The sequence below is a fragment of the Gracilinanus agilis genome, chromosome 2, assembly GCF_016433145.1.
Source record: "Gracilinanus agilis isolate LMUSP501 chromosome 2, AgileGrace, whole genome shotgun sequence".
Classification (NCBI taxonomy): domain Eukaryota; kingdom Metazoa; phylum Chordata; class Mammalia; order Didelphimorphia; family Didelphidae; genus Gracilinanus; species Gracilinanus agilis.
Window position 1 is genome coordinate 477966338 of NC_058131.1, and position 9721 is coordinate 477976058.

The 9721-nt window shown below is 42.4% G+C and overlaps 1 protein-coding gene across 1 annotated transcript in view; it reads right to left on the reverse strand.

The window, feature by feature from the left end:
- Positions 1–2729: 2729 nt before the first annotated feature.
- Positions 2730–9721, reverse strand: part of DPF3 (double PHD fingers 3) — a 414482-nt gene continuing 407490 nt past the window's right edge. Inside the window, exons 10-11 of the mRNA XM_044659971.1 lie at positions 5339–5420; positions 2730–3663 (exon numbers count right to left, since the gene is read on the reverse strand). Coding sequence (XP_044515906.1) covers positions 3593–3663; positions 5339–5420 — 153 coding nt within the window. The 3' untranslated portion in view covers positions 2730–3592. The remainder of the gene's footprint in view (positions 3664–5338; positions 5421–9721) is intronic.

Consider the following 9721-nt stretch of genomic DNA (forward strand, 5'->3'; position numbering starts at 1 on the left):
ATTTGCCCAAAGAATCCAACCAGCAGTCAGCAAAGATAAGAACCAGTATTGTTCTTTCTACTATACCACATTGTATCTGACTCTAATATACTTACAAAAAGGAAAGGAAAGTGGAAGTTACTTTGGATGCAGCCTAGATTTTGTAGCTACTAGAGTACATCTCTAAGTTTTAGTCTTTCCCTCCCCAGGGCTCAAAAGAGATGGTAAATTAAAATTTTCTAACCTATTTCTTTTAAAATCAGATTAAGCAATATTTGGTGCCATCTAATAACCACGGCTGGCATTTATAGGGTGATTTTAGTTTGCAAAGCTCTCGCTTCCCACTAGTCTCATGAGGGAGCAAAAGTATGATTATGCCCATTTTATAGAAGAGGAATTTAGGAGTGGAGTTATGAAATGACTTAGTGTTATCAAGCTATGAGGTATCAAAGTCGAGTTTGGAACCCAAGTCTCCTGAATTAATATCCAGTATTCTTTCCCTTAAATTACACTGCTCCTGGGCCTCCCTATTCATTTGGTACCTTCCAATTATCCTGAAGAAAATGGACTCTCACTCTCAGTTTTTCTATCCCTGCTTTCTAGATGGGTAAATAAGGTACAATAAGATGAAAGGAGGTTCCTGGGGTCTTTCCTCAAAAAAATAGCAAAACTGGGAAACAGCATGCATCAACCTTCTAAGGATGGTCCCATTCCAGACCCTTGCATAGTTGGCCGAGTGGTCTATCCAGCTCCGAATGGCAGTCACTGCTAGTGAGTTATTTTTCATAAGCTTGGGAAACTTGATGACTATATTTTCAGCATATGCTATCAGAGCAGATGTGCCTGCAGACAGAATACTGGACAACCTTGTCGTGTGCAATGATGCAGGACAAGCAGATTTCAGGGCACACTACAAAGAGACCTGCACTGTCAACTGATTTTATAGAATCACAGAACATTAGAAAGACCTTAGAGGTTGACTCCAAACTCTTCATTTGTCAGACAAGGATCTGAGTCTCAAGATTTGGGCTTGGGGTGTGTGTGTGTGTGTGTGTGTGTGTGTGTGTGTGTGTGTGTGTGTGTACAGGTGCACGCACACATATACATATTTATCTATACATGTTTTAAGGAGTTGTAGCATCTGGAATTATTTTAATGCATTTTCCCTAACATCAAATTGAAATGACTTTTTAAACCCAACAATAAACCATGGGCAGCATGCAACATTGTCCCTTTGTGTCCTGAGAGGATGAGAGGGTCATCCTCATCAGAGACAGAAAAATACAGTCAGTCTAACTTCACTCTCCCAGGTAAGCAATGGGGAACACAAACAAATCACGTGTGGACAAAATCAGCCACCAAAACACCAACTCCAGACTTCGTAAATACTCCATCCTTCCTAATCCAAAGTAGGATTTCCAGGAGGGACAAGGAAATGTCTTGGGAAGAAGATGGGATTTCCATCTGGACAGTCTTTTTAAATGAGATCATTATGTATGTGTGTAAATCACTCATTGCATCACACATTCTCCTGCAGGAAAATGACCCAAGTCTCTCGTCATGGGTCACTTCAGCCGAAGGAATGGGGTAAGACCAAATGCTCAGCTCCCCACCCACCCACCCACCCCCCATGCTGCATTTGATTTACTGACTGCCAGCAATTAGCACAGGAAACGTGAGCTCCTGCCAAATCCGAAAGCAAACAGAGCAGCAGAAGTGGCCAGCTACCCTGAATCCCAGCGGGCTTCTTGGGGGAGTTTGTGGGCTAAAAATAACCTCTGCCTTTGTAGTCAGGAGCTGGACCAAGGAGTTGGAGTGGATACCAAGGAAACAGAGCATGCGCTAGGGTCCCCACTGCAGAGACCTGCCCTTTGGGCAAATGATTTTCTAGAAACCCGCTGCCCCATTTCAAAGGCAGCCTGACAAGTTCCAGCCCATGGGGCCATCCTAGAATTCTCACCATTTTTAGAATCTGAACTGATCTTCATCCACCTTCAAGTACTAGTTCATTTTTTTTTAAAGTAAAATCACATAGGGAGATTTGAAAGTCAAGGAATCTCCAAAACTGATGCTTCTGAATCATTATTTTTAATCTCATGATGTTAATTCTTTGCTTTTTTTTGGTAGGAGGAAGGGGAGATTGGATTTGTAACTTCATGGGTAGAGGGAATGCCTAGGTAGGAAAGTCCCTTTACTAATGCTGATTTGCACCTGCTCTTTTCCATTTACCTTCAAAGAGACTTGACCGAGGGCATTGAATGACTCACTCAGGATCCCATAGCCATTATATTTCAGAAGCAGGACTTGAACCTCCTGTCTTTGAAATTGGTTCTTTATCTGCTATATCAGAATCTGCTACCTAAAAGACTCACCTAGGAGTCATGTTTCGATTCATCACAGCAAAAAATATACTGTCACGATTGAGAAAGTTCCTTGGCAAAAGACATTCCTGGTGCCACTTCCACTATCAATACTGAAGGGGCTTTTAATGCCAAACTTATACTTGGCTTATCCCTCACCTAGGGAAAAGAGGCATTACCTTGGCCTCCTGGTATTCCACACTGCCATCCTGGAGTTCCATCAAGAAAAACTGATCAAAAAGTTTGGTTAGAAGGAAAGTTTCTTTCTCTTTCTCTCCAGAATCTATGCTTATAGTGCCCCTTAAATTAGTTTACCCTCCCCTCCCCAAAAATACTTCAAACCAGGGGATTAAATCTAAATCAGTCAGACAGCATGGTCCCTTCCAAAGCTTCTCTTGGTTGGGGAGCAAACAGCAAACACTGGTTGGTAGCACAAGACTTCATTTACATTTTCCTGTCATTCTCTTCCCCTTTTCCTCTCCTTCCTGCTCTTTTTTTCCCCCACTCTCCTATCAAATGATTTGATTTAGTGGATTTGGACCCCGTGGGGTTATTCATGCCACTGGATATTCTGTTGGGGCAGCGGGAAAGTAGAACTTTTCTTTTCACATACAGTCTTTGAGGGCAGTTTGGGGGCAACTCAGATTTTCAGGATGATGACCCCTTTGGGACCAGAAAATTCCCAATGAGGCTTGTTATGAGTCACTGATCGTTCCTCTTGAACCAGTGAAAGGGTGGAAGGCATCATTGCCTGGTGGGAGTACTGAAGGGGGAGGAGAGGGGAAGTGAGAGGGCAAAGGGTTGGAGAATCATTGAAGGTTTCTTGGAACAGAGAGAACATAAAACACTAGACTGCACAAGAATGACTATTCAGTGTTCACAGAACGGCTTCCATTTAGCCCAGAAACCAGTGAGAGAGCTTCAGTGCTCAGACAAAAGGGAGGGAAATTTCAATGGGGAAGTGGGGGAGAGAGAAAGCCAGGGGAGGAATTGGAGCTTTCTTTCTTGAAAAGTACAAATTCCTTCCAATAAGACCCAGGAGGGGGGCTGTCTGAAGTCGTGGAACCTACCCGAGGAGGTAAAGAAATACCTCCTCTTGTTTTCAAGTGTCCATGTGTGTCCCTCTGTGACTGTTTTCTTTTGTGTTGGTCTGTCTAGGTGTGTGGGTGTGGGTGCTTGGTCTGAGTTTGGAAATTGTGTGCTGGTACCAGCTCAACAGGAGCAAATGACATCCTGCATCCTGGGGGAGCCCCCTAGGCCTGGCAGCCAAAGGCCGATGCCTTTTCTTTGAGTAATTCCCAGCACAAGTGGCAACTCCAGCTCCCTAGACAAGGAAAAGAAAAATGAGATCATGTCAGTGTTAGCCCTAACCCCAGGCTGAAAGCCATGATAGAGATAGGGACTTACATTGTGATTTCATTAGTATAGAGGACTGCCAGTGAGGGAACTCCCTCTACCAAGGTTGGTACCTGCTCTGCAATTTCTGTGCTTCTTTCTTCCTCCTCAAAGAGGACCAATGACCTCGCAGGTGATGACTTAGGAGTGAAATGGATTTAAGATAGGCAGAATTGCACAAGCTCATCAGCCTTACTCTCTTCTGGAGTCATCAAAGTGCAATGGCAAGACAAGAGTGGAGATGACTGGCAATTGCCCAGGATGCAGAGGATGATCTTGCCATCTTCCATGTGTGACCAAGCTCTAAGTGCTCCAAAGCACCAACTTCAGCTGCCTTTATACTCAACAGAACAAATTGTTCTCATCTGCTTATTCCACTGGGGTAAGTCTTCATGTGACTGGGGTATACACTCCCCTCATCATTGATGGGTTTTAGGTATGTTGGTTATTTTTAGCCTGGTTTAACCCATCTGCCTAGAAGGTTTTTACCAAGGTGTGGCCATCTCTCATGCTACAGCTTCTTGGAGGCACAAGTGAGAGCTAGGTGGCAGGTGGGTACCAAAGATGGATGAGCAGCCCTGAAAAGTACTCAGTAAGCCCTCATACCAGAGGTGCTAGTCAACACCCCCAATACCACATTGCAATTTAGGGTGTCAGAAGGCTGCCTGAGGCACTAAGAGCCAGGACGTACTTGAACCTAGGTCTTCCTGGCTTCGAAGTCAACTCTCCATCCTTTTCTCCACACTGCTTCTCTTATAAGTGCCATAATAGAGTTATTGAGGGAAGGGGAATGTCTCTGAAACTCTCTCCCTCAAATACAGCATTTTAGGAGGATTTAAGGATCCCTTAAATCTGTAACACATTTATCCTAGTTTTCCTAGGACAGTTCAACTTAGAGAGAAAATACCTGGGCAGAATGCTTTACTTTTTAGACAGCTTGGTCATGGAGAGAGGGATGGCTTTGGAATCATGAAGAACAAGGTTGAAGACCTGTCCCCTGGTACGTATTAGCTATGTGAACTTGGGTGAGTCACTCTCCTGAGCTTCAGGTGACTCTAACTCTCCAAAAAACAGCTAGTTGCTACTTGCAATAAGTAAGGGTAGAATTTCCACAATGGGAGCTGTCTACACAGATAAAAATCACAGGTCCAAAGAAAAAGATATTTCTTCTGAGTTTCAGATCCACACTTCTCCCCTCAACCCCCAAACCAGTCTTATGACATCTAGTCCTGGACCCCATTTTCCTGAATTTGCAGATTGTCTCTGGTCTCTGAATCTCTGTTTCTATTTTCTAAAAATTTATTTGCTACCACTCACTTGTTCATACTTCATTTTTGAAAAGCACCAATGGCATCACAGGATGATGACTTGATTTGCACATGAATCAGATTTAAGTGAAAATGCTTTCTAAATCAATGAGATGGTTGGTTCAGAGAAGCTGTGTGTCTCCAGTGGTTCAGTATCCCCATAGGGAATCCTGGGAAAGAGGTGTCAGCGGACTAGATAACCTTTCATTTCTCTTCTTCTCACCTGTCACCTTTCATTGGCCACTTCACTATAAAATACCCATCCACAGCCCTAAATTTTGGAGTTCTGCCAGTTACCTTCAGGGGGCTCAGCCACAGGGGGATTTAAACAATACATGTGATAGCCACGGTCACAGTCATCACAGAAGAGTAGCTGGTCCTGGTGGATATAGGAGGGATGGAGAGACAGGGAGGAAGAAGGAAGAGGGAAAGGGAGGGGGAGAGAAAGAACAGATTTAATCTTTTAGTCTACAAATTATTCATGATGATCACCCAAATCCTGTTTTAATTTGCCTTTCTAATCTCACCTATTCACCTTGTGAGCCAAATTGTTCTATTCAACAATCCCTGGACATTTCTTACCTGCCACTAGAGGCTCTTATTCCTACTGTTAACCACCAGAATGCTCTTCTTCCTTTCCATGTAACTAGATTTTTTCAAATAAAATTTTAAAAGTTCTTTTACAGTTACTTAATTTTCCATAGCCTAGAGAGGCAACTTGGCATAGTCAATAGTGGATCGTCCTTTAAGTCAATAAAATCTGAGTTCAAATCCTGCCTCTGATACACACCAGTTGTGTTACTGTGGGCAAATCATTTGACCTCTTAGTGATCTCAGCAACTAAGACTATGTTACAATAGCCAGCAGTGCAGAAGACCTCCCAATGCTGAGGAAATTGTGGGTTTAGTTGGAAAAACTTAGAGGCGACCTGGAGAAATGGATATAGAATTGACTCTGAGACTAGAATGACCTGGATTCAAATCTTCCTTCTGACACAGTCTTTTAAAAGTCACAACCTCTTGATGCTTCTATCAACATTTTAAAAAATGATATCTTAGGCAACTTTTTGAAATTAAAGATATAGTTCCAAATTGAGCTGTTGAGCATTGGAAGGAGACTCTGCAATGAAGGTTCACTATGCTAATGAAATCACAACTCTTGATTATTTTAAACCCTTTCCTTCTGTCTTAGTATCAGTTCTAAGACAGAAGAGTAGCAAGGGCTAGGCAGTGGGGCAAATGACTTGCCTAGGGTCACACAGCTAGGAAGAGCCCAAGGGCAGATTTGAACCCAGATCCTCCTAATTTCATGCCTAATGCTCTATCCACTGTGTGTTACCTAGCTGCCTCTACCTGATTTCTTAATAAAATGGTTTCATTCACTAGATAATTGTCATTGTTCCATTTGTTCTATCTTTTCAGCTGTATCCAACTCTTCCTGACCTTATTTGAGATGTTCTTGGGAAAGACACTGGAGTGATTTGCCATTACATCTCCAGCTCATTTTACAGATGAGGAAACAGAAGTAGACAAGTTTAAGTGACTTGCCCATGGTCACACAGCTAGAAAGTGTCTAATTGATGTGAACTCAGATCTTCTAAACTCCAAACCTGATGCTTTATCCAATGTACCACCTAGCTGCCCCCTGTACCATGCTGCTTTTCACTAACTACTCACCATAATCTCACTCCAATCTCAAAGCCGCTGAGGGAAGATGAGTTTTCCTGACTCCAGACCAGGCACTCTACTCACTGTGCTACCTTTGACTATTAACCCCACAAGATTCGGGAATGGGTCTATGTTTTATCTCCCACTCACAATGCCCAAAACAGTTCCAGAACTATAATAAGCTCTCGGGGATTTCTTTTTATTGAAATTTTTTATTTAATTAATTGATCTAGAATATTTTTCCATGGTTACATGATTCATGTTCTTTCCGTCCCTTCCTCTCACCTCACCCCACCATAGCCAACAAGCAGTTCCACTGGGTTTTACACGTATCATTGATCAAGATCGATTTCTATATTATTGATATTTGCACTAGGGTGATCCTTTAGTCTACATCCCCAATCATGTCCTCATTGAAACATGTCATGAAGCAATTGTTTTTCTTCTGTGTTTCTACTTTCACAGTTCTTTCTCTGGATGTGAATAGGGTTCTTTCGCATAAGTACCCCAGAATTGCTCTCAGCGATTTCTTATTGACCTCATCATCAGTACATAGTGTCAGCAAGGCGTTGCTCTAAGACCTGGAACTCCTCTGGCCTTTAGCTTAATTCCAGAGGAGCTCTACTGGGAAAACCATCCCAGCAGCACCCTGAACTTTGACAGCTTTTCATGATGGAGAGAAAATGCAGGGAAGTCTCCCCTTCCTCTCCTTGAAGCACAGCAGGGTCCAAGACTCCCTTCCTTTCTCACAAGCTATGCTGGAAGACAGCGCCTGAGATCTGAGCAGTGATTGGCAAAAGAAAGACTCCCAACTAAGGTTTGGGAAACCTCATCTCCCAAGCAAGAAATGGACCTCATTCCTTGGGTTACTGACCGATGTCTGGTCAAGTGTCTCAGAACCCCTTTGCCCCCAGACAGGTGAGCAAATGAATGTTTGCAAAGTTGAGTGAGGTATCAAACCCTACCTTTGCTTCCATCAGAGTCAAATCCTAGCTTATGGCGCAAGGACATATAAAAGCTTTACAAGCATTTGTTAAAATTCTGTCTTTTGAAAGCCAGGACCAGAGATGAGAGGTCCTGGGTTCAAATCTGACCTCAGACATTTCCTAGCTATGTGACCCTGGGCAAGTCACTTAGCCTAGCCCTTACCACTCTTCCACCTTGGAATCAATACACAGTGTTGATTCTAAGATGGAAGGCAAGGGTTTGGGGTAAAAATTTGTCTTTCCAGATTGATTTTCCATTCCTTACTCTTTCACATGCTCTACATGTTGGCTTGTTTTTCCCCATACAGTTCATTTATCTCCCAGAGGTGGTTCCCAATGCCAGAAATGCTCTTAGTCCTCATTTTGGAATCCCTAGCTCCATGCAAATCTCAGCCCAGGTTACCAAAAACATAGAAAACAACATAGAAAATCTTTAGCTTAAGTCTTGTATTTAAGTCAATATCCTGAATATTTTAATTTAATTTGACAAGAATGTGATCCACTACATATCAGGTTCTGTGCTAGATAGAGCATTTACAAAGATAGAAATGAAAAGAGTCCTTGCCTTCCATAAGATTTGTAGTTGACTCAGGCAGTAGAGGAAAGGGGCAATATATATTTTTGTTAAGTTGTTTCAGTTGTGTCCCACTCTTTGTGGCCCCATTGGTAGTTTTCTTGGCAGAGATCCTGGAATGATTTGCCATTTCCTTCTGCAGCTCACTTTATAGATAAGGAACCTGAGGCAAACAGGGTTAAATGACTTGTCCAGGGTCATACAGCTAGTAAGTGACATCGGGTGAGATTTGAACTCAAGTATTCTTGACTCCAAGCCTGGCACTATCTATATCTACTGCACCATCTAGCTGCCCCCCTCCACAGCAATATGTATGCAGATAAATATATATAGATATATATAAATACAAAAATATGTCAAGTAAACCCAAAAAAGGGAAAAGAGTTCTAACAATTGAAAAACTCAGGAAAAGTGCTATTTTATTCTCCTATTTATTCATTTTACAGATGAGAAAACTGAGGCACACAAGGTTAAGTGACTTGCTCAGGGTGGCACTTGAGAATAACCTTGAATGGAGCTAAGGATTCCAAGATGAGGAATATGAGCGTTCCTGACACTGGGAGCAGCCAGTGGTGGGAGACAGAATGTTCAATGTGGGGAACAGCAAGCTAGAATGTGGAGCATGTAAAAGAATAAGGAATGGAAAATCAATCTGGAAAGACAGGTTTTTAATAAATGCTTATTGAATTTAATTGAACTTTTTCATGACCTCTAGGAGTCAGGATCCATTCCAACAATCTGGTCTTTGAAAGCTTTTCAAACTTGATATTTGAGAAGACCAAGGTTCCTCCACTCCAAGAGTGACTATCCCCTCATCGCACTTGGCTGAACTGCAGGGAATGAAGATAATTTAGGGTGACTCCCAAGCTTACAAAAAGATATACTTAACTTTCCTTTCCCTCCCCCAATTCTCTCTTAGCTTCCCCCCTTTTTTCCATAACTACTGCTGTCTCTTTCCTCCCACAGAGAATCATTCCTTTTCTCCCTACTCAGTAGGCTGCAAGAAGGCTCCCTCTTAATGATGAAACCTAGCATATCCCCCACAAATGAGGATACCTTTCAGAGATGAAGGCAATCCTGGAGGCGGAGGGGAAAGCTCTACCTTTGGAAACAGGGACAAGGTCCAAAATTGGAGCCAACAAAGCAAAAACCAAAAAACAGGCTGAGTCAGGCTAGAATAAGAATTTCTCAGAGAACCAAAATCCAAGGATCTAAGATAGAAACAAAAATCGAAGTAGGGAGAGAGAGGGCACCTTGGTGGTTCAATGAATTGAGAGCCAGGCCTAGAGATGGGAGGTCCTGGGTTTAAATCTGGCCTCAGATACTTCCTAGTTATATGACCCTGGGCAAGTCATAGAAGGAAAGAAAGAAAGAAAGAAAGAAAGAAAGAAAGAAAGAAAGAAAGAAAGAAAGAAAGAAAGAAAGAAAGAAAGAAAGAAAGAAAGAAAGAAAG